General features: G+C 47.3%; 1 protein-coding gene across 1 annotated transcript; it reads left to right on the plus strand.

Annotated features, from left to right (window-relative positions):
* Window positions 1-1,970: 1,970 nt before the first annotated feature.
* On the plus strand, window positions 1,971-24,719 carry LOC119441944 (uncharacterized). Its single transcript, XM_037706623.2, has 4 exons — window positions 1,971-2,352; window positions 13,780-14,039; window positions 20,015-20,249; window positions 24,601-24,719. Exons 1-4 carry the CDS (start codon window positions 2,029-2,031, stop codon window positions 24,706-24,708), a joined length of 927 nt encoding a protein of 308 aa, XP_037562551.1. The 5' UTR covers window positions 1,971-2,028; the 3' UTR covers window positions 24,709-24,719.
* The last annotated feature ends 1,027 nt before the right edge of the window (window positions 24,720-25,746 follow it).

A 25,746-nucleotide genomic window follows, 5' to 3' on the forward strand; every position in this document is an offset into this window, starting at 1 on the left:
ATCATGCGGTCAGAGATTTTGTTGTTTTTGTTCTCACTTTTTTGCCCTTCTTCTGAATTACACACAACAGGAAGCAGTAGTGGCACAGTACAAAATGCTTTATTTTTCCTTCTTTACAAGCGTACTACCAAGATCCTATTGGACACAACTAATTTCAGTACATATCCTTAAAATTGCAGGTAAAGAGCAGGCAGAACAACAAGAATGGTTTAGCAATGACAGCAACGCGTTATGTACAGCCTACGCTTACGAACCAGCCTCGGTGGGCGCCGAAGCATATATTGTATGCTACGCACGCAAAAATACACTCCATCAGCATCAATAAACATCTCTTTAACAATGTTGAACGCAAACAACTGCAAATTCTTAGTGCAGACAAAAGGATGCAACTTACCGCAGCAGCGAACCGGCGTGTTGAAAGCGCGACGAGGTGGGCGTATCCAGCGGCACATGACCGGAGCAGCCGGCGCAGCATCAACGTTTCTATGGAGACGGGACACCACAGAGGGGACGTCATAGAGAAATATATGACGCGTCGATGCAGCCCGCTGGAGGCATGATAACCTGTCTATCTCTGAAGCGAAGTAGAAGCGCTTTTCACTACGCCATCTGGCGGGTGGTCAGACCCTCAATTGCTCGGCCGCGAAACGGCCCTTGTGGCCACTCTTTACGTAGTTTGTTTCTCTATGGTGTAGGCGGCGCAACGGTCGAAAAAGGAGCGCGAAAAAGAGGAGAAACGAGGAGGAGGGAAGGCGGAGGAGGAGAGTGTCGCTACGTTTTATATATAGGGGTTTTAGGGCAGGGTAGAGGCTGCAGACCAGCCGGTAAGAGCTGGGGTGAAGATTTCCGGCATTGGCAGTCAGGACAGGATCGAACGAACTGTTGAACGTACTTGTACATTCCTCGCCAGTAGTAGCGCTGCCGAAGGCGCTGGTAGGTTTTGAAAACTCCCGAGTGTGCGCACTGTGTATCGGCGTGAAATGATGCGCAGATTTCGGAGCGCTCACTGCGAGGAACTACTAACAACCACTGGCGGCCGTCTGCGGCATAACTGCGTCGGTGAAGCAGGTTCCAGGTTGCAGGTTTTGAGGGCGCAGCACCTCCACCAATTGTAAAGGGTTTACTAGAGATCGGAGCAGCGCACCGTCGACAGTCAAACGAGACACAGCTTTCAAGCACGAGCGCCGTTGGGAGCAGCGCTGGACCCACTAGCGTCTCTTTTCGCTACAATATATATAAGTAAAAGCCCACTACATTCTACTGGCAAATTCACGTTAACCATATTCCCCCCTGCACAGACCCCAGACAAACGTGAAGCGTTTCCGTCGATGATTACGCCCGTTAGCTTATACCAGATTACAGTCTTCCCATTTCCCTTTGTTACTTACAATCGACTGAAAAGTTTTAGCGAAAATTTTACTGACTTTCCAGCAATATTTACAGGAAATTGAGTGACCTTTTTGCCTCACTTGAGCGACATGTTTAAAAAGATTGGCAACACTGGTCGAGAGCACGCGCTTTCTCCCATACATCAGGTCATATGCTCCTCCTATAACTCTTCACGCGCTGCGCCCAGTGATCCAGTCTCGAGCACTCTCGCTTCGAGCAGGGCGCGCTGAAAAGGAAAGCGGACAGAGAACAAAAAAGAAGAAAATTCCAAAGCTCGGTTTCGGCGTGTCGAAAAGAGTCTCTCACGTGCATTAGAGACGTCGCGTGGTGAACGCTTCTTCACTTCTGTGACCGTGATCCAAGAAACTTTTGCTGCACGGCTATTATAGTATTTTTTTTTTCTAATAAGAATCAGCCGGATCGCTAAGTACACCGCGGCTGCCTGGAAGCGAAGGCTGGACGGATTCAGGCCGATATCGAGCCGATTACCTTCGCAACAGATTCCAACGACGGGTTCCAGGAGGAAAGGAAACGACCACAGAAGTTTCCACGCGGGCTCTCGGAACGAGTGCCTTCTTCGGGTGGTGCGCACCTCCTGTCTCTGCACGCGGGACTCGCTGCTGCTGCTGCTGCCGGCACATGGGCCTGATCCATTCGCTGCCCGCGAACGTGGCCGACGCTCGAGAGAGGTGGCAGCAGCGTCTGCGCCGCTGGCAGGCCGGCGAGCACTGTTCCGACGAAGAAGAGAACGAAGAAGCGCTGAGCGAAGTGGTCGTCATCGGTGGCGGCGAGTCGGGGGAGCCGGCACACGGAGCGCGAACGCGAAAAGGAGCCTCCATGCAGAAGCAGCAGCAGCAAGCGTGCGCGGCGGGGGACCGCAGCCTCTCACTGCCCATGCACCTTCCCGAGGTGGACACGGACGACGCGGTGAAGATCTGGTGCAGCCGCAGTCAGCCCAGCCAGGTATGGTGACTCGCGACCGTTGCATTCGGAATCGTGGGCCCAATTGAATGGTTCACTTCATATAGCTATAGCGTCGATGGACGCGGCTGTTTGGTGATAGCGAGACGGTTTTTCTGTTTCTCAGGCTTGACCGTTCGAAATTATTTACTTTGGCTACAAAGAACACCGTATAGGGGAGAGCTGTGGATTATCTTTTCACTTTCAAGGTGTGTTTCAAAACGTGAAGCTCGAAGCGAGGGTGGTTTCGCAGTACGACTCAGCACGAGAGACGAGTTGAGGCAGTTGAACGCTGGAGATCGTGGCGGGTGAAATGTGCCTTTACACGACGCCGTTGCATTCCGGCCAACGCGAAAGGCTTTGTTTATTCGTGAAGCAAAACCAAACGGAGAGGACGCGTGCGTTTTCTTTCTTTTTTTTTGCGTAAGTGAAAAGCAGCTTAAGTTGGATGGAACCGTGAGGAATATGAAGCCTGGACGTGGATCCCGCATGGAAGCCTCCCAACTTTGCTAGCATAAAAACACTTGTACTTCGGCCGCACGCGGTCGCGCGCCCTTTATCTAGAACGCGATCTGCTGTGGGGCACAGTCTAGGTGGGCCGACGGCTCATAGATTGCGTGCGCTGTGTTCTCACCGATCAGTTTGCGTTGAAGCGATGGGCAGCAAGAAGCTCACTTCGCTCGCTGCTGCTGCCGCGATTCCTCACGCCAACGTTTCGACAGTGAGTGTCCGCGGTCATCGTGCGTGATGTGATCATGTTTGACTGTGCGCACTCACATCATGCTTATTAAATTAGTTAGCGAATGTTTACAAGGGGTCGTTCTACTCCAGCGGCTGCTTCATATGGCGCTGCCGCGCGAGCCCTTTCTCCGATACGATCTGCGATGCGGACAGTTTAGGCGTCTAGGCGCGCCGAGGGCCGATAGCATCGTGTGCGCTATAGCACCCACACGCTTGCGTGTCACCCGCGTTGACGACGTGAAACGTCACTAACTTTTTTTAGTTGTTGCTGTGTTTCCAGAGCTGGCAGACATAACTTTAACCGTATACACAGGAACGTCCGAGCAATTTGGCTTCCTTCTGCACGGAACACGTTCTCAGCACGCCCTTGGATCATCTGCCACACGATGTCTAAGTAATCCGCCCTTAATTAGTGATATGATAAACATATCAAGAATCTACATCTCCTAAGATGTCGCTTTGATATCAGCAATTATTGCGACGCCCAGTGCACGGAAATGCATCCTGTGTGTTCACGCAGCTCAATCATCATTTTACAGTCAACACAAGCATTCTTCATAATAGTAGACGCAATAAAGAAGGCGCAATCGAGATATCGGCTTCACCTTGCCCGTTGGAGCGTAAAACACGCTTAGGATATACGTCACCATCGTCAGCCTATATTTGTGTCCACTGCAAGACGAAGGCCTCTCCCTGCGATCTCGAATTACCCCTGTCTTGATACGCAATTAACCCTGCCTCCAATTACCTCTGTCAGGATACACGTATCTCCGTCCAAAGTGGAGTACGATGAAACAGCGGTAAGCTAAAACATTAGAAAGGGAGCATCGATCTGACTATACTGCCTACTTCCTGGCTTTCAACAATCTGGAGACCCCTTACGATCTTCGTTAGAAGCGGTCATCGTTTGGTGGGCATAAGACGGGCTGGTAAACATAGCTTCTTTATGAAAAGCTCGCTATCAGAAACTACCATATATGCATTATTACGATCCTCCATTCAGTTCTTCATGGCCGTGCTTCTTTACAAGCACGGTGATGTACTAAGTAGTTCATCACAATTTCCCGCATCGTGTATAAAAGGCTTAGTGGTCCCGCGTATGCACGCTCAGGAAAGTTAATATGACCGGAGTTTCTTCCAGTGGGTAGTCTTTAGGCTCATTTAGAACAGTGACCCCCAAAGATAGGGGGCCCCTAACGATTAGCGTCTCAGAACAGCGCATGCGCCGAACGCAAACGGTACCTTTAGGTTTGCGTTTTCGCACGCCCCTAACGATAAATTTTAAAAACAGCGTGGGTATACCCCAACTGGTCCAAGCCTGTTGGCGTCGTCTTAATGTCACTGCGAACATCTCAAAAATACGCCATAACCTCCTCATTGAAGATAATAAACTCTCATGCTTTTTTTTCTGGCATTATGGTTTCATTTCCCTTCCGCGAGCAGGAAGGTCGCTGCAATCGCGTGACGCTAACACAAGCCGGCAACCCTATTATAAAGCACCTTCCCGGCGGGGCAGACGTCAAACGCAGAGCGGTCGCTTGTTGAGGCCACCCTATAGGCTCTATTCTAAGCCTCCCTCTTATCGCTGTTTTTATTTTGACGACAGCCTGTCTGAGGACGGACACACTTCCGTGTGTACGTCATGCGGTATGGATCACATAAATTGAATTCGTACCTGTGACTCCTTTCGGCATATTTCAGGGAAGTTGTAAATGGCTTGCAATTGTTGCTAACGAGCCAGAAATTCTTCAATGTCAATTTGGAACTTGTTGACTTAAGGCCCACTCGTGTGGTCTTTAAGAGATCACAGAAGGTGCGCGTCACTGTACACAAATATGGGCGTCCAACAAACCATTAGTTTCGGAATTTTTTTTTGTACCTTGGCGGGAGTAAATTTTTGAATATATAACACATGTAACGTATTAAGCGCGTGCACATTTCAATATCGCCCATGTTAGTTTGGGGGGACTTCGTGACTGGCAGTCATGCCTGTGAACGTAGTCGTTCACAGGCATGAGATCTGCATTATATTCACGGTTACATTCCCGAACCTGAATTATAAACAGGGATAAGGTGCCTCAGAAAGGCTGGCCAACGTTTCGATAGGAGGACCTATCTTCGTCAAAGGCGGCCTCGTCATCCTCGGCGGGTTAGTTTCTGACGTATAATTACTTCGAATTTGAGGAAAATTACTATCTACAAATACATGGGACAAGTATGGGCACACCTTTTGCACCAACCTACGCCAACATATTTATGGGTACTCTAGAAACGGATTTCCTATCTCGTTGCACGCACAAGCCCCACACATACCTACGATACATAGATGATATATTCATAATATGGGAACATGGTCAGGAAAGTTTAGATAAATTTGTAACTTTCCTAAATTCTTTTCACACAACAATAAAATTCACATCGGAATCTTCAAATGAGCGCATAAACTTTCTGGACACAACAATATATATTGATAATGGGACACTAAAGACAACGCTGTATAGAAAACCTTTTGATAAACAACAGTACCTAGACTATACAAGCCACCATCCCAGACATTGCAAACAAGGTATCTTTAAAGGCCAAGCCACACGACTTCGTCGCATTTGCGTTGAAAACCATGACTACATAGACAGACTCGATCACCTTAAGGAAACCCTATCAAGCAGGAACTACCCGAACACTGCCCTTCAGAAAGCCTACACCGCTGCAACCAAGCTTGATCGAGTCAAGGTCCTCAAACCCCGCCCTAAGATCACAAGGACAACAACGCCTCTTCTTACTACTAAATTCTCAAACGCACTCCCCAACGTGAACAATATCCTCAGGAAATACCACCCAATTCTCACCAGCAACCAGAAACTTAATAAGATCTTTCCCGACCCGCCCAGAGTAGCCTACAGACGGAACAGTAATTTCAAGGACATTCTTGTACACGCCAAACTAAGGACAAAGACGAAGCCAACATCCGGTCCCTGTGGCCGCTCCAGGTGTTCCACATGCAAACATATTCAATCTACTACTACAGTAAAAAGTACAGCGTCAGATTACATTCACAAGGTAACTGCGAATTTCACCTGCACGTCAAGCAACGTAGTCTACTGTCTAGAATGTGCCACTTGTAACAAGCAATACATAGGTGAGACTGGACAAGAAATGCACACGCGACTCAACGGCCATCGCGCAGATACAAAACACAATTTACCTAAAGCAGTAGCCAGCCACTTCAATGAGCACGGCCATATATTTGATGAAGCAAGACTCTATATACTACAAACAAATTTTCGTTCACCTCGCGAGAGAAAATATACAGAATCATACCTCATACACAAGTTTAAATGCCTGCACCCCACGGGGATGAATTTATCGCGTGGCAACTTAGAATCGCTAAAAGCAGTAACATAAACCTTAAATTGTTATACCATTAACAAAGGCGCAAAACAAGTTAAACCTCCAGCTAATCTCGATGCTCAACCTCACCTATTCTTCCATTTCCAGTTCTTCACTGCATCTCCCCTACCACTCAATTTATTATCCTCCTCCATGCTTTTACTCATTGATAAACCATACGAACGCTTCTCCAGGTACACCTGTCCCCTCAGTGTTCATGTTTCAAATTATATTTCTTCCGCTGTCACTCACCTGTGCGGGTTTTTTTTTTTTTTCTCCTTTTTTTTTTTTTCCCCCTCAACCTCACCTATTCTTCCATTTCTAGTTCTTCCCTGCATCTCCCCTACCACTCAATTGATTATCGTCCTCCATGCTTTTACGCATTGATCAACCATACGAGCGCTTTTCCAAGTACACCTGTCTCCCCCCCCCAGGTTTAAATTTCTAAGTATATTTTTTCTACACTGGCACCCTCCTGCGCCGTGTTTTTTTTTTTTTTTTTTTTCAAACGCGCGTTTTCCTCTTTTTTTTTTTTTTTTCTTCTCTCCACACGAGATCCGCACCGAGACAGTCCAAAATCCCAGACGCCAGGATACCTCTTTCGGCGCCTTGACCACTCAAGGTCTCGCCAATTCTGTATACCGCCGCGACGACGCCTATGGCGAACTAGTGAGGCTAACGTCCCTTGACGGACCAAGCTGCTCCCTGTCAACCACAAAATTACCCGATGCATTGATGCTACGCTACTCAAGTCATGCTTTCAACTCGTATTGTGACCTGCACACTGACCGGCTCTTCAGGGACCCCAAACGCACGCCGACCACGATTCCTCCGAACGCTCACTCGCCTCTCGCTCCCCCAACCCCCTCTGACGGTGGTTTTCTCTTTTTTTTTTTTTTTTTAATATAATTTTTTTTTGTCACTTTCTCGCTCTCCCGCTCTTGTCCCCTCGTCTTAGAAACCGCGCCTAGCCAGTCAAGCGCCGGCGCTCATTTTCTTTTCAGTCTCCCCCTTTACAGACAGCCACAGCGGACATCGACGTGACGTCACTCCACTAACCCTTTAAAACTAACCCGCCGAGGATGACGAGGCCGCCTTTGACGAAGATAGGTCCTCCTATCGAAACGTTGGCCAGCCTTTCTGAGGCACCTTATCCCTGTTTATAATCCTTATTCCTCGTGTGCTACTCCATTAGTCAGCCATCTTTTTTTGATTCCCGAACCTGAGTAATTCTTCACGATTTGACTGCTGCTTACATTATTATGAAGCGTAGGTGGGCTGCCATTTTTTTTTCTCCATAGAAAGTGGGAGCTCTTCACAGTACAAGGTTCTATATTGCAGTGCGCTTCATAAGCTACCTATTTCTATCCGCACCCTTACTTTATAGTTCCAGTAGCCCCGTCATTTCCACAATAGGTGACATTCGCCGGGGCCGTACGGGTCGTACGCGAGGTGTGAATTAAAGGTTGGATTAGGTTTTGTGGTTTGCTGTTGGCGAACGCTCCCGTATTAATTGGGGCATGCACTGTTTACGAACGACTGGAGGTATGAATGCCAGTTTCGCTTATCGTGCCGAAAAAAATGGATCATCATTCGTCAGTCTCACCTGTCAAGCACGAATTGCCGTTTGTGATATTAGTGCAATCATTAAGGGAAATACACCTGAGAGATCAACTTTCGTTAAAGATGAAGCTGAATGAAATATATGCTATATATAGAGTTAGATTTTCTATTTTTTAATATATTTTTAATTTCTCAAAGCTCAAAATTCTCCTGCTGTATAGATGGTACTCTCATGCTTCCTTCCCATGGTAGGCTTTATTTGCTGCATTGTGGCGACAAGGTTTATTTTCAGCTGTCTGTTTTCCAAACATTCTTTTGATTTTTCGCTGGTCCGCCTGCATGCTCAGAAGGAATCAACTCACGAGTTTCAGGGATGCCCATCTGCTATGGAACCTTCCCGAAGTCTTTGTGACCTTTGTTGAACCACAGTTTAGCTATACAAGTGGTCTTCTCCGCGATAGTGCGTGAATTCGGCTAATCTCGCCGGTGAAAATAGGAGAATAAGCCGGTGCCGGCAAAGTCAGGGCTAGTGTTCACTGGTTCTTACTTGTGTAAGAACCAGTGAACACTAGCCCTGACTTTGCCGGCACCAGCTCACCATTTGGGCAATACTTGTGCTTGTGACCCTCATCAGTCGAGTATACGAGTGAGAAAATGAAGTCCTTGGAGCTATCATGCCTTTTTGGAAGCATTTCTCGCAGCTCTCTGGGCGAAGAAACGCCTCGATTCTTTTTGACATGAAAATAGAATGCGGAAGCTTAATCTTGCACCGAGAATCTAGAAAAATCATCTAGAAATTATCTACAAAACCCACATCTCACATTAAACTCTTTCCCTACCGCGCCCATTGGGCATCGTTAGTGTCGTTAGCCTGCTATCGATGGTTTGAAACGCCGTTTTCGAGACCTTCTGCGCCGCTTTCGGACACACTGCTCTATCGGACGTGAAGGAGGAGAGCTATATTTTTGTTTTCTAAGCGGTTCGTTTTTTTACCGCCCGATGGTAATCATTAACGCGATAGCGTTAAGGGCCCCGTGTTGCTGTAAATCCGGCGCCGTTGCAAACGCCGTCGTCCATGGCGGAGAAATTCACCCCGAACCACCCCGACCATACAGGCCCTCCGCGTGGCGCAATGCTTTAGTGAACAAAAATTGAATTTCTCAAACTAAAACCCGTCAGAAAAATTGTAAAGTACGACTTAACTATAACCTACACCCATGATAGCGTCGTATTGTATTTTGAATGTACGAGAAAACATAATTCGGTTACGAGGAAACTCAAACACACACCTCTTTTCCAGCCTTTCTACCATAACAACAGCGGCGCGCTCGGGTAGGTTACTTGCGAAAGTCCCATCCAGATGGCGCTCGCCTCCTCGAGCTAGTCCTGGCTTTTGGGCTAGGCTAAGCAAAGTATCTCACGTAGCAAAGTATCTTTTTCTAACTACCATCTTAACAGCATCCCACTCGAAGCAGTATCGTTTTATAAATACCTTGGAGTGCACATCACAAATAATCTCTCATGGAAACGACATATCGAACACATTACATCAAAAGCTAACCGTATGCTGGGCTATATAAAACGAAATTTTGCACTCACACCCTCTCCCCTAAAAAAAACAGTTATATGTCACCTATATTCGGCCTAACCTAGAGTATGCATCATCTGTATGGGACCCTCATCAATTAACATTAATTAACAGCTTAGAAGCTGTGCAGAATCGGTCGGTTCGTTTTATTCTTAACAATTACCAGCGCACAGCAAGCGTAACTAGCATGAAACTTGCCCTAAACATATCTCCCCTTTCTAAACGCAGAAAAATCGCTCGCCTTTGTCTGTTCCATAAAATATACCATTTAATTCCCACACTCAAGTCACGCTTTATCGAACCAGCCTCTTTTACCTCTGCACGCTTGGACCATCGTCATAAGGTGAACAGCCCATTCCACAAGACGTCGACCTATGGTAATTCATTTCTTCCGAAATCATGCCAGGAATGGAATCACCTACCGGATCCACTAGTCTATATAACTAACACCGATGACTTCCGTAAAGCACTCACTAACGTTATCTAGTATGACTTGATGTGAATGTTTAGCGAATCAGTTCCGTTTTCTCCTGATCAGTATTGTTTATAAGTTATTTCTATTTTTCTTATCCGTCTAGTCTACAAACAGTATGTTTTGTATAATGATTTATTTTCTATCATTCTCTGTTTATTGCCTCACTCTAACTTGACCTATATACCACGCATTTATAGTTTATCTATATTACCGAAGTTTTCTGTTTTTCCTTTGTATAATTAATTTTTTTGTTACCATAATAATATGCTTATTGTGTCGCTCCTACTTGCGTTATTTATACATTATACCGTGCGCTGTCATCTGATTATTATTCTTGTTTTCCTTTCTCCTTTTTGTATAATTATCTGTATCTTTAGCCCCTCCCCTCTGTAATGCTTCATTGTAAGCCCTGAGGGTACTATAAATATAAATATAAATAAAAAAAAGCACTACCAAGTCATCCCTAGCATTTTCCAGAATTTATCGCGAAGCGCGGCCTCTTATTCAGGAGTACGAACCATCCGGGCATCCCATGGCTTCTACTGATCCAGCGCCGCCGCGCACACGCTTACATAGCTGTTGTACGCTAGCCACCGTAGCTGTTGCCTCAAGGTCAGCGCATGCGCAGATCCCATCGTTCTCACGGCGCAAGCGCACATCTCGGCGCGGCGGCGAAAACCAGTTGCGCGCATTAGTGACTTTTAGTATTGCGGAAAATGCTTGCGTTAGCGTTAGCGTGTTACGCACGCTAAATCTTTGCGGAACGCTGTTCGATAGAGTTTTAGTATAGCGTAAGACAACGATGCGCCGCTAAGCGCAAAACCATCCAGCTGCGAGTAGTCAAAGCAGCAAACTGAGCAGCTCGACAACAAAACTAGCCGTGTGGATCCACGCCAAGCCTTGAAACGAGCCTGCATGTCAAGCACTCGGGCCGAGGGTGCCACCATGTTTGCAACGCTAGAAACTTAGCGAGCGTTTAGCGTCTCCGCTATATTTGAAAAATAGCGGACGCACGCTACCCGCAAAACTGAAATAGCGTTCTGAGCATGCGCAGTCTGACCCCGCTATTTTATTGCGTTTAGCGTGGTGCCATTTCCGCAATACTAAAACTGTCTATTGTCTCCGAGCTGCTGCCGGCGCCGCCCGCGTTTCACCGGCGCGAACGCGGTAAACGGGGAAACGCGGGCGGCGTCGGCAGCAGCTGTGCGCGTTGGCTCACTGGGGCCAAGGAGTTGGTGCAGCTACAATTTCTTTTATTGCGATAGCAATTATATGGACACTCAAAAGCAGATTTGTGCCATCGGCGTCGCCGTCGCCGTCGCCGTGAGGTTCCGTATGACGTCATTTGGAGAAGAAATCGTCGCCGCGCGCCGAACGCTGTATGTGCGAGTGAAAAGGCGCGAGGGGCGCGTCTTTCACGGGGAGTGAACGCAAGGCGGAGAACAAACGCGCGTTCTGCGCCGTGCTCGCTTAAGGGCTGCAGAAGTAGGCGTCTCTTTCCTCCTATACAATCACCATATATGTAGAGCAAACGCGCCTTCCGACGCGCGAGAGGCCGTGGGGGAGGGGGGGTGAGGGAAGGAAGGCGACGTTTAGCTGCGGCACGCAGTGCCTATTTCTATCAGAGGCTCCGGCAACAGTCACCAACGCCGCACGCATTTTGAGCGAACGCGGGCAAAACGCCGATGGTGTCGACCACAGTTCTGCGTGTTGCCGATGCTGCTGCATGTCCAAGTTTATACAGCTGATAAAGCTAATATCATTACTCCGTATAGCTCTCTACAAGTTTGCTATCGCAATTGATGCTTCGCCTTTCAGGTGAAACTGCGACAACTTTTTTTTTCTCTATCTCGCTCTCATTTTCTCTTTCCCTCTCCCGAGCATTGCTCACGCCGTGCGCATGCTCTCCTTCCCTCTCCTTAACGTCCCATGTCAAGGCAACATGTGCAGGGCACGTAGAGGAGGCGAGGCACACGCCGCTCCGCAAGGTGGTTACTAGGCAACGCTGTGACGTCATAGCTCAGCAAGGTTTTGCGGCAGCAGGCGGCACTTCTTACGGTTAGCTAGAACAGCTTCGCTGTTAAAAAAGGTCCTAGGGCCTACACACTTTGATATAAGACGGCTTATATTGCCCCTGTAAAAGTGTCTTCCCAGCAATGCACTTGTGTTTAAAAGTGAAAGCGACTTTAAGAGGATCGGTGTAAGCTGGCTTTCCCACGTTGTGGGTTGTAGGGAAGCCTACTCATAAAGAAAAATGGGATGCAAACGGAACCCGATAACACTATCGCGTTCCACTCTTAAATCCGAAGCTTAAGCGTCGTCCAATTTTGAACGCGCTCAGAAGTTTCGCGATCGTCTTAGTAGAAAGCAGAAATGGCCACCTCCGAGAGCGGCGCGCTCGTTTCGAAAGATCGCAGATCTTGTGATGCCACTGCGTCTGCGGTGATTTTATCGATTGATCGTGTAGCAATGAGTCTGAGGATGCTTCTGTTTCGTCGGACTTTGACTATGAGAGCGACGACGACGCAAACCAGCCCGGTGCATCGGTGGCCGCCACCCGGCACGCCCAACTGTGTAGTGCTTGCACTGGAATATTTGTAGCGGAATACCTGTTCAATATTTTTTTTTCGGAAATAGTGCCTATTAGAAGGCAATACACTTTGCATATCTCATAATTTTCGTTACATTTTTTTCCTAGTAGATACAAGCGTGTCTTTGCAAACACCTATCAATTTTATCCCAAAATCTTTATTCTGGCAATTTATATGTGTTTTATGATATACATGTCGTTCAAAAGCTTTATGCGTGAAAAGTGCATTCATTCTGCTTTTTGTTTATGTATTACATAAAGTATCCAGTGCAGTAGTTCCTTCAGCAAGGAAATCTGGATAACCTTCGAAAAACACCTATTTTCCCCACAGTAGGGAAAGAGTTAATGCATTGTATGTTTCCCATCGGGCGTACTCATACGTTTTTTTTTTTTTTTTATATCTGCTTTGCCTGTTCGTACCCTTGCAGCTTCACCAGCGCTATTTTGTGACGCGCTGTCTGCTACATAGATTTTATCTACCATCATCGCGTGTTCGTAATGGCTTCGTGGATATCACACTAGAATGGAAAAAAAAACCGTCAGCAGACCGTTGTTCTCGTCAGGCGCTAACACAAGAGGCTGAATTTGGTAGATGACTACCGTAAAATATAAGAAAAAGAAACGAAGCAATAACTGCGCAGGCTTGTGTCTTCTCAATGTGTGGTCACCTATCGGTTGGCAATCTGGTATTGTTGGCGTCGCTGCGGCTCAAAAATTCACTGCGTCTCACTGGGAAGACATTTTCTCGCTGGTCGTGCCGCCGTAGACCGATCGTGAAAAGCAGCTCTGATACCAAGGCTCACTTGGTGTCAACCAAGTGAGCAAACGCTTCGCCGGCCGTCAGAGTTGTGTCGATCGCCGGCGGTGTGTTGGCACAGTGTTGTGGCTATTTTACCGGACCTCTAGACCTTCAGAACTGGAGCACGTACTGCTCCTCCTGATTGTTCATGTAAAGAATTGTCTAGGCCTCCCAACGTGCCCAATCTGGGCGGTGGTGGCGCACGTTGCCTCTTATCGTGGGAAAGCCAGAGAAGGCGGCCGAGACACCGAGTTGTGAAATGAAGCCAGTTCCTTTGTCTCGTGCAGGTGACGCAGGATGGTCCCAGCGCCTGGCTAGTGGCGGAGCAGGAGCGCTCGAGCTCCAGCGGCAGCGAGTACGAGCTGGACGACGAAGAGGACGAGGAGGACGAAGAAGGAGAGGAGGACGAGGCGAGCAGCGAGAGCAGCACGGAGACGTCGACCAGCTCGACGTCCACCATCTCGTCGGGTATGCTCCGCCAGTGGAGGCGCATCCGCAAGTGCTACGCCGACAACCCCGACGTCATCGGGGACATACTCGTCTACAGGTGTGCGCAGAGCCCGGTGCACGTAATTCGAGAGGGAAAAAAAATAGTATCAAGAGCAGGGGAGGTTCAGGTGGAGTCGCACTGGAGCAGGCTGGCGCGATCACCCGAACGCTGATTAATGGCCCTGGTGCATAAGAATTTATTTAAGACGTGTTTTTAAAGCGACAGCGTTAAGGGCCCCGTGTCGCAGAAAATCCGGCGTCGGTGTCTGCGCGGGCGCGGGCGCGCTGGCGTCGTTCGCAGAAATAATCATACCGAACCACCCCAACCGCGCAGGCCCTCCGCATGGCGCAAGGCATTAGTAAACAAAATTGAATTTATGAAAGTAAAATTCGTCAGAAAAATCAAAGTACGAATTAACCACAACCTACAGACGTGATAGCGTCGTATTGTAATTTTAATATACGAGTAAGCATAAGTCAGTTGCCGGGAAGCCTGATAAGCAGCCAAGTATGTTTGAATGCTATCGCGTTCCACTCCTAAAAGCGAAGCTTAAGCGTCCTCCATTTTTCTTTTTTTTTCTTTTGTCGCTCTTTCTTTGCTTTTTTGCAATGGTGTAGGCAAACGGGGCGCTATTAACGACATTGCCTCTTGTGCAAGGGCCTAAAGGAACCGAAGCGCGCAGTCACCGATGATGGTCACGGGACGTGGACGTTTCGCTGTGCCGAGGGTCCCGTAGACAATCTTTGTGTGTGGCCGACGAAGATGTTATCCCTTTATGGCAGCACGCGTGCACAGACATACTTGGTTTTATGAAGCGTGAACACATAATTTGCGCTGTATAGCAATCGGCTTCACTGACCAGATCTTCTTGGTCTTGGGCAAAATCTGATTGATACGCATCCAGGACAGGGCAGATTCACGCTGTACAAGTGCAGTGGCTAGTTAGAGCGATAGCTGATTTGAGGTCCGCTCGTAGTGTGATTCGGTGTGCTTAGTGGATTTGTTGGTTGCGTTGGACACGAAAGGAAACTTCATCCGCATGTACGGGAACTCCAAGTTTAGCTGCGACGGTGGGCGAAGCAAGAATTCTAGCCTGTCCGTAAACCTTGGCTGCGTGCTAGAGTAAGAAAGGTTGAAGGAAGCTCTCTAAAAAATACCACCCTTTTGAGCTTATCTTGTCCCGAAACAATACTTATATATCTCCCGTGCATTTCTTTAAACTGTATACGATCGCAAGGTCTACGCGCACGCGTGATCCTAGCACACAAAGTAAGCAGTTTAAATCCCGGATAGGAGCAGTCGGTAGCAGATTTATCTGCTTTTATTTTTGTTTCAGGTTATTTCTTTCATTTTTTTATCTGTATGGAAAGCATATAGATGGGCCACGCGTGGGAGATAAACTGAGGCGCTATCTCCGAAAGGTATTCCTAACTCTTCCATTCCTGCAATCAGCCCTCCGCGATTGGTTTCCGATTCTACACATCTTTTGCTATTAGCCTTCCGCTATTGGTCAAAATTTTTGGGTTGCACCCATTTCGCCTGTCTGTCACGCGACGTCACAAAACTGTGAACTAGAGCTTGCTCTAGTTCGACCTTATCGAAACCATTGTCACTGCTGCGTGCACCTCGCCTCCTGTCAGCCAATTAGATAAGAAAAGCATGTCCAGATAGTCAATGTCATTCGTTTTGAAAGAAAACAGAAATGACCTCCCATAAACGAGAATAGCGTTTGATTGGTTGGTTCAAACAACCCTGCGGGTCACCGCCGATGCTTCTGTCGGCGGTTACATAAATTTGAAGTCAGGAGTTTGCAATAAAAAACAGGGGCCAGATTCACAAAGCTTTTGTTTCTTAAGTGCTCCTTTCCATTGGCCGACCGCCTTGGATAATAATATGTCTTGCATCTGGATTGGCTGAAATTCTTTCTTACGAACAATTCTAGCGTAAGAAGTTTCTTTGTGAATTCGGACCCAGATTTGAATAGGTTTGCGTTATACGGCCCCTGTCGGCGTTATTCGAGGTGCCCGAGGGCTGCCCCTCTCCCTGTCAAGAATGGTATGTCAGTTTGATACGCGCGTGGCCTGAAAGTGTGATGCCAGGCTGCACCCGTACACATTTCGCGTGTAAAACCGCACATCAAAATCAGCCCCACAAGGGTCATCCCTGCGCGCAAGCAATATTTCCATCTTATACTGGAAGCTTGTGTTATTGCTGGGCGTATAAAATATGCGCCGTAAAATACGGAACACCGTGACAATGTGCAGGCGAATGCTGCTCACGCTGGGATTTGTGAGTTGCTTGTATTTGTGAGCACATGCACAAAAGCTGGTTGTAAAATGCACTACGCATTTATACGTGACTTCATATATAGAGTATTCGCAAAGCACAAGAACAGTCGTGATGGCACCTTCACGGCATTGTTCAAGCTCACTGTAGTCGAGCGTGCGCAATAACTAGAGATTATGAAGGCGCTGGCATCGAGAAGGCGTTCGTCGAATATGACATGCTTGATTGGTACTTTGTTTGTTTGTCTGTTTCTTTGTTTGCTTGCTTGCTTGTGTTCTTTTTTTTTCTTTTAACCCCAAAGAGAGTGATTTTGATGGATATTAGTTACGGACTAGTATGTGTGGTATAGCATGCAGACGACCCAAGCTTTTACAGTTTGGCAATAACAAGTTTGCTTAGCGAATCTTTGCTGATTGCGGACAAGCTAAAACGCCTATGTTCTACCGAAGCTCGTCCCTGCCGATTGTACAGCCTTGGGCAGACTATCGAAGGAAAAGTTTTTTTTTTTCCTTTAAGCCGAAATTATTCCGTGCGAACTCTATACACCAGATGCGGACTGCAGTCCGCACGACGCATATTACTCAGTTGTATGAAGTTATGAAACTGAGGTTGCATGGCTACAATTATAGCAAACGCTTGTAGCACCGGTCATTAGAGCAAAATGCAGGCGGCTAACAGTTTCTATGCGGCCTGGGGAATGCAGATTTAACAATTCCCGGCCCATTCGGGCGATTTATGCTTCAGAATAACATCATTTTTTTTCTTAGATGTTCCCGATATGCTCAGTACCGAACCGGAAAACAAACGCCACCGGAAAAGGCTAACGTGCTACACTTTACCTGGAATTTGCTCCATGTAGCGGCATCTTATCACAATGCGGGGCTCTCATTTCGAGGCTCCCAGGCTCAATTAAGTCAGAAAACGCGAACCTTTCGAAGCCTCTACCACTGAGAGACCTAAAGAATTCCTAGTAACATGGACGAGAACTGCTACGGTTATATCGACATGCATCAAAATATATCGACACATGCTTAACAGATTAGTGCGAGTAGGCAGTCGCCGGTTTTTCTTTCTCTAGAAGCAGCGCAGAGTGCTCACATATCTGCTCCAAAAGCGAGCGAACGTTTAATTATAATGTAAGAAAAATCAGAGAGAGGGAGGCCGGATGAGCTTTGTCTCTGGCCTGCCATGCTGCGTAGGAGAAAGGGAAGAAAAAGAAGAGAGAGAAGGTGAGCATGGTAGTGTACATCGTAACCGTGAATCACGCGCAACGTGCACAGCTGTTCAGCGCATATAACGTCGCAACGCCCAGGCACTTGTCACGCAGTGTTAGAGCCCTGAGATGAGGCCGCTCTACTTTGAAGAAATGTCGAGAGCACGCTTGTTGTTAGCAGCGCAGCAGAGTTACTCGGCGGTGGTGCAGTGGCCGTGAGAAACAATGCCACGTGTATCAGTCGCAATTGTATATATGTATAGATACGGCCTGTTACTTTCTTTTTAGCATATGCGCGGCATCCTAAACAGTTGTAGTCCTCACTCAACGTTGATATAGGTGAAGGTCAGAACTAACAGGGCGTGTTATCGCGCTGAGATAACCAGGAATTAGGGACATTGGAATGGAGCGATAGGGGATTCCACCGCCACCTGACGCTTCGTACTCACAGCGGGGTGACGCAACGAAATTGCCGCGATGACGAAAGTAGTGACGTAGAGCAGCACGTTCAACAACGTGAGCCAAGTTAATGGACAAAAAAAAAAAAAGAGAACCGAAAAACAAAAAAAAATGTGGTTGATCCCTCTTATATAGGAATCGGTATAGAACACGAAAGTGAAACGTGTCTTCACAGAAGTAGTGTAATGTTTATTGCACATTGATATATAATGTCTATTGGTGTTTTGTGGCTAAAGCGCCCTTAGGCGTTGATGCACCCACGCTGACGTCAGCCTGGTGGCACGTCTCCTCCATCACGACTACCAACGTCGATGACCATGAGCAACCGTCGTGCATATGGAAGCTGCACTACGCTGCACACGCTAGCACAACGCGAAAGACGAAGCACGTAACTGACACACTCATACAACGCGCAAGACAAAGCACGTAACTGAATCGTCACCGAGTCAAATCAGCGCGTACAGCGCGTCGTAATTGCAGCCTCCGCGATCAACTTCAGAAACATTTTCAGAGCTAATTGCGGAGGCCACGCTCCGCTGTGCTGAGTACGGTGAACGCCACTACCAACGCCACCTAGGTGGCGTTGGTAGTGCTTCTTGATGCCAGCGTCCCTTCGAATGCTGGCATCGAGGCGTCGTAGTGCTGAGACCACCGAAGCGTTCACTGTCGGTGCGCGTTAGTGTCATAATGCAGTACTTCTCTTTTCTGCTCGTAGGCGGCGGCACCGCCCCGAGCAAGAGCGCGGGTACACGGAGGAGTGTTAGATATATAAGGCGCGTCTGTGTAGCAATGCGTTTGTGGCGCAATGGGTTAAACGCTCGGCGATCTATCGTCGCGGACCGAGAGGTCGTGGGTTCGATTTCGAAATTTTGCATGTTTGTGGAACTTTTTCTTCTGGTTTCTTTCTTTGTATTATGTTCTATGACGTATTTCCGTGACGGAAATACGTCAGTGAAGTCTTGGTGGACCCCGGCATAAAACACTTTCGTGTTAAAAAAAAACCTGTGTCGGAATTGAAACAGAACTCGCGTTCAGTTTAAGAAAGAGTTCAGTCTCCGCAAGTCGAAAGTGTTTGGCTGCAGCCCGACCGAGCACTCTGGCTCACGTGCAAGCTTATACGCGTATCTATATCTCAGAGCTTGATTATCTGGCTGTGTTATAAAGATAGCAACCTCAGAAAAAGAAATCCTGCTGTGTTAAGGCGCGGCATAATGAAGACTGCAACACCTCCAGAACATTCCAATCAGCACCGACGCTTTGATCAGCGCCCATAGTTCATATTCCGTGTGCAATGTAAGACGTGTTGTCCGCCGCAAAAAAAAAAAAAAAAAGCTAGGATTCTTGTTGGATTTGCGACTAGGCATGTAGAACCTAAACTTAAAAAACTAGTGACCTTTGTTAGGAGTTCTTCGAGAAAGACGGCGCTGTTTCAGAGAGACCAGGTCTGCTTCCTACTCGCGGCTGCTATAGGTGGCGCTGGTTGTTGATCTTCACTCATTTTTTTTTGTTCGCAATACAATACACGCACATACATATGCAGACACTATTCGAGATGGAACAAAATTGTTCTATTGTTACAAACAGGATGAAGTATTTCTCTGTGGCTGCAATACGCAAACTTCCCTTAAAGTATACTAAGATAACAGAACAAAAATGGAAGGGGGTTATACTGAAAAGGTCTTATTCGCTCAAACAAAAATCTGGACAAATCGGAGCAGTCTAACATTATATACTTCCTGATAAGCACCATATCATACATTTCTTTTTGAAGCAGAACGCAAATTATGGAGTACTAAAAAGATGTTTCATAATTTGTTATGGAACTAATAAAGAGGAGAGCTGATTTTATGTAAAGTTGTTCCGGATTCTAATTACTGCGAATTCTAAGGAAAATTCACTGCCACATTAGTTCCTGGTAATGCTCAACCACGTGCGCTCGTGCTCCCCGTATGGGCAACGTACATGTACGTCACCGTGGCATTACAAGAAATCACCTGTGCAAGTGCCTGATTGCAGCTACTAGCACGACCGAGGTTGGCCCCGTTCAAAAGAGTTCTGTGCGAAACTTGTGCAGAGTACTGACGTACATGGGGCACCCCCACTGGCGGAAGAGCAGCGGCTGCACGTCGGCGGCCGGGGACAGCCCCGACCTGACGACGGTGCTGCAGGCCACCATGGCGTTGCGCCTGGAGGACCTGCGCCAGAAGAAGCTGCAGATGGAGGCCGCCTGGCGGGCCATGAAGAAGAAGGCGCAGCCCATCAGCCGCGTCGTGCTGGAGGCCAAGCGCCGCGCCGTGCAGCAGCTCGAGGTGGGGAGCGCGCGCGTCACGCGCATACTGGAACAGCGAGCACGGTATATAGCGCAAGACACTACTAGGACTTAGGAAGAGAAACAGGGCAGCAGCTAGTAGGCTTCCTTTCTTGACCATGCCTTGTCTTTTGCGCTATACCGTCCTCATAGTAACCCCCGTATTCTCAAACGATCATTGACTCAAAGCTGTTTCTCCACTCCACCAAGTTGAGCACAGCGCCTCCCCTCGACTGATCGAGACAACACATTTCTCAAGAATCGCTTTGGATGATCACGAAATGCAGTGGCCACTTATGTCGAAGTGTGGCCGTACTGCCTACTTTCTTGAGTCGTGGTGGGGGGAGTATTGAGTAGAGGAACCGTTGTAGAATACGGGGGTAAATCTTTATGCCAATTATAGCCGAGTTGTCAGTTTCATTCGTCCCTTTCCTTTTCCTTTCTCTCTTTATCGACACGACATTTTCAACTTCTCATTTTTCTCGCCTTAAATGAAGATTTTGGGCCTCGAAACCCTAAAAGAAAGGAAAATACTGGCAATGCTCAGAACGCCTATATGTAGCACTACACTATACGCGTATAACCTTTTGTAATTAGACAACAACTTTTCACCGAACCAGTTTCGGTTTCATTTGCCAGCAGGTGCGTGTGTCGCGACGTCATGACACTGATGGTGGTCACGTGGGATAGCAGGAGACACCGACGTTTCGGTACGCGCTCGGAAGTGCGTTATGCTGCTGCTCGTTTGCGCGACCCGATGGGTAGCAGCATAACCCGAGGTTTCTAAACGCCAGAAAACTACTGGAAAGCGTTGGAGGGTCCCAAATCATTTGCTAAAGCATTGAACTACACGATCCGGTTTTGGTATCCCTATCCAGGTAGTGCACCCTTCATGACGTCATTGCACTCTGGCTCGCTCCTTTCCAGCGACCGCCAAGGCGGCCACATGCAAGCGTAGGCAAATGAAGCGAGTGCAGCACCTTTCTATTTTTTTATGGCAATGATTTCATACTACCCAGCCTTATGTAATTACAGGACTTCAGCAAATTTAGCTCTGTTTTGCGACGTCATGATAACGTGGATGACCTCATGTCCGAAATTTTAGACCTTCTTCAGTTATCAATTTAATTCGATTTTCATTACATATCGAACAACTACACTTAGATATAAAATATATAAAGGAGGAGGCCCCAAAATCAACCACTCTGTGGGCAAGACCTCGTCGTGCCGAAATTAAAATGCGTTAAGTGTTTCTCAGCCTTCTTATTTGCTGCGTTTCATCCTTTTACGTGGATTAAATGCGTGGTAAAGTTTCTGCAACTTCAACTGTACGTACTGGCACTCCTATAAAGCAGGAATCAATTTTCGTGATGTCAGTGATGACCTTGCAGAAGACACGCGTCAGGAACAGGAGCGCTTGTAGCGTCATCTCGGAGGAAACGTGTTCCGCCATGACGATCGTCGAAGCGAACGTCGTAGAACGTCGTCCTGTCAAAGGACGCTTCAATTCACTTAAAATTCAATTTAAATTCAATTCACATTACTTCAACACCACTGATGTTAAGGGCCGTGGGAAAAATTCCATTAAGGTGTGACGTGGTGCGCGGCAATGTTTTACAGGCAGCAGACAATATACAGGTCTAACGTGATCGAAGACATTGCAAAAAATATATGGAGAACACAAGCCGGATTCATTTACTAGTTTAACCTGCACTAGCGACACATTGACTACGTGAAAGGTTGAAGGTGTTTGCTTCGGAATAAGATGCATTTAAATTTAAGTCCGCGAGCGCTTTTGCTTATACCGACAACACTGAAATGCAGCCGCCGCGGCTGTCTGGAATCGAACCCGTGACTTCGTGCTCAGCAGCAGCACGCCACAGTTTCTGACCCACTGCGGAGGACCATTTAAGAATAGAAAGGTCGACTGAAATTTCTTGGTCAAGCTTAGTTGCTACAAGAAACTTTACGCCAGCTGATCACCACAATCGCTCAGCGCCACAAGAGTCCAGCATAGGTCATTTAAAGACAGCTTCATGAGATGTCGACACTATCATTGCAGCTCTCATGCTGACGTCACGAGCGACAGGAGCAGGATGGGTAAAGCTACATTCACACTAAAGTGAAAAACGGGTGCGGCCTGCCGCGGGCCGTGGAAAGCACGCCGCAAAAACAAGCGAGTGACAGAATTTTCCTGCGGCCGAGCGAACGGGCCTCGGGGCTGTTTTTCGTGGCATGTCGCTTGCCACCGATCGAGGAGACCAATGAGGAGTGGCCGATTCATTCACGTGGCCAAACCAGCCGAAAGGTGCGAGGAACATCGCCGATCTCAGCCGCAGTAATTACAGCTGCGAGCGAATCGCTGTAGTGCACTGCGGCGGCAAAGACGCCTGCAAGTGTGGTCATGCTAATGCTTCCGCATTCTGCCACCTGTGGCATGCCGCGCGTTCTTCCCGCTAGTGTGGACGTACTTTGAGAATAAATCATCCGCCTGAACGTTCGGATCGCGATGCCACGTGTCGATATTAATTTTTTTTTTTTTTGCGGTAGGACTACACAACTCGTAGTCACGACGTTTGGTTCACGTGATCAACGTGGCCAGGAGAATGTACGATGTACTAATTTCGCTCATATTTGTGCCTATACTCTACCGGAAGGTCGCCGGAGTTGTTCTTTGTAATTAGAGGCACTAATATAGTTGGTTGCGATAATTTTACGCCTAATTTTTCGGGGCTAATATTAGACATGGCACAACTTAAGTACCACGTGCACCGCGAATGTCGAGTTTGTTTCTGCCGTGTTAAATTTTGCTTTGTCGTGACTGATTTCAACGCTCATTATCATGTCGCGCAGCTGCTTTAACCACCGAGTGGGGCCCCTATATATATCAATGAATGAAGGAGCAGCTCGGAGCAAGTGCAGCTCGGTACACTTGAAGGCGAAGTTATGTTTCTCTGAATTCATGTGTGTACTGTTCTGCTATAGTCCATGTCTGTGTACACTCGCCCGCTAGTCCCCTCCGTTTGATATAGGTTTGAGAACTTCTGCCTTGGTTAGGTTTCTTCAAGACTGGTCGATGATAAGGAAGCTCAAATCGCAACAGGACAATTACTTGAAATGGTGCGCGAGTACGAATTATAGAGGTAAGCTTATGGTGGATCATTACCCACACACTTACCTAATACGCCGACAGACAGGTAAGAGTAGCTTGTTGACCGCTTTTAAATTTGAAAATTTACCAACTTCAATCGAAATATGAAGTACAATAACAAATCCACCACGTAAAGAATGGCAACATAATGCAGTTTGTAATGAACGCACCTTGAACAAGGATCCCTTGCAATGGTAACACTGTAAATCCTATAGGACTTAATTTCAGTTACGTGATGTCATCTCACGCTGCAATAGGCATGTATCTTCTTCATCATTTTCCGCATAGTGAGGTCAACTTAACGCGCTTAAAGCGCTCAACTTGTAGACGTGAACATTCTGCGTGCGTATATGAACCGCAGTAATTTACATTGGACAGGAGCGCTATAACGTAAAGCTATTACAACTTTACTATGCCATTTCTGCCCTCTAGGATTGGTCAATTGTTTTCCGGGCCACCCCCACTTTGCTTGTAGGTCATGCGACGTCAGGAAAACCGCGATAACGACTCATCCGATATGTCATGTACACATTGATGATACATGATCAAACCGAGCAAAAGAAAAATACGTATTTCTGATTCTACTACCCTTTTTGCACCATCAGCCCTCCGCTATCGGTCAAAACTATTCGGGGTCCGCTCACTTCGTCTGTCTGTCACGCATCGTCACAAAAAAAACGAAAGAACTCACACGTCAAAGTGGCTGCTTCTTCTTTCTGGGGTGTTACGTGCCAAAACCAGTTCTGATTATGAGGCACGCCGGTCAAAGTGGCGTGTACGCATTAAAAATGCAATAATATGCCGAGCAAAACTAAATATTTTTCGCAATGAATATAGAACGGCTGCCCGCCGATCGCTCTGGCATTGGTTACTCGGAGCTGCCGGGGAGAACGGTTTATTTGCGCATAATAAATAAAAATTAAGTGGCAGTATAACCTTGTCGAGCCCTTTCGCCACGTAAGCGACATCGCTCTGCCAACTTTTCCTCGCCTAGGATCTGTTTTAGGTGCATTTTCCTCCTTGCATTGCAAGCCACCGCGATTTTCTACCAGGCACCGAAAGCTGAAAACATTGTCACTTGAACTCCTTTCCGAAGTGTCACCGTAACCTACCGCGTATTTCATTTCCCATTTCAACGTGGCCGCAGTGTGTGAGAGCCACAGCGTTCTCTTTTTCTCTCTCTGTGTAACATGCTTTGCAGAAGGAGCTCATGTCTCTGCACGAGGCGAGTTCGAAGATGGGGTCCGGCAAAACTCGGTCTGCCAAGAGTGAAAAAGCAGCTGCTGCGGAGTGTGCCCAAGGCCAGTGAACGGGGTTTTTTTTTTTCGGTCTTAGTTTTTCTTTTTCTTCGGTCCTTTTTTTTTTTTTTTTGCTTGCTTTTTTTCTCTCGTGGGACACGGAGCTCGACACCGAGTGCCTTCAGTGTACCGTGGGTAATAAAAACTGCGCAAGCTGCCCTTTCATTTTTATTTTTAATGTCATTTGCTGTTGTATTGCCGTTGTTCTATTGGCAAACAATACAAACATTTCGTCGTGTAGCGAAGATCGTGAATTCATGCACTGAAGAATGCGTGCACGCAGTCACACTGATTTACTATGTTCATAGTTTGTGGCCCTCTCGGCGGGTCGCCGCTACTGTCACGGATCCGTTCATTCCTTCTTGAGTCGCACCCAAGGTAATTAGACGTTAACTGTGGCATCCACCGTATACGAGTTCCTCAAAAGGAAACCGCCTCGCATTGAAAGAAAAATTCGTCCTGGTAACAGTTTGAACCCGAGTCTACTAATTCTCTCAAAAGGCTATGCTCTGCGAACTTCTCCTAGCTCAGTTGGAAAAGGAACTGTGCCGATCAGGGTGGCTGTTTGGGGTTTCTTTCCTGCACATGGACAAATTTCTTGACTGTGAAGCTTTGGTTACCGTGAACTTGTATGTGTTTACCTTTGGAACCTCGTCACAGATTGAGTTCAATGCACACGTTTTAGGGCGCTCTTTCCTGTACCGACCATCGGCGTGCTCGGCGTAACCGAGCGAACGAGCACATCGAAGGATGAAATAGCGAACGCGGAGCGCGACGGGGGATGAAAGGCGGTGATACCGAAGAGCGCGAGGGGAAAAGGCGAGAGCGTGAGAAGAAAGGCGTAATGTCTCGCAAGACGGGCCCTGCGTAGGGATGGTCGATTAAATGTTTTGATCGATTAACAATTAATCGTTCGTCGGTTTATCCTATAATCGATTAATCGCTTTCGATGCGGAGTTTTTCGTCGATTAATCGATTAATCGACATTTTTTTCGGGCGCTTTAAAAAGGCTGAAACACAGTTATCTAGTCACGTAAGTACCTCTTTTA

This window comes from Dermacentor silvarum, chromosome 2 (genome assembly GCF_013339745.2).
Source record: "Dermacentor silvarum isolate Dsil-2018 chromosome 2, BIME_Dsil_1.4, whole genome shotgun sequence".
NCBI lineage: Eukaryota > Metazoa > Arthropoda > Arachnida > Ixodida > Ixodidae > Dermacentor > Dermacentor silvarum.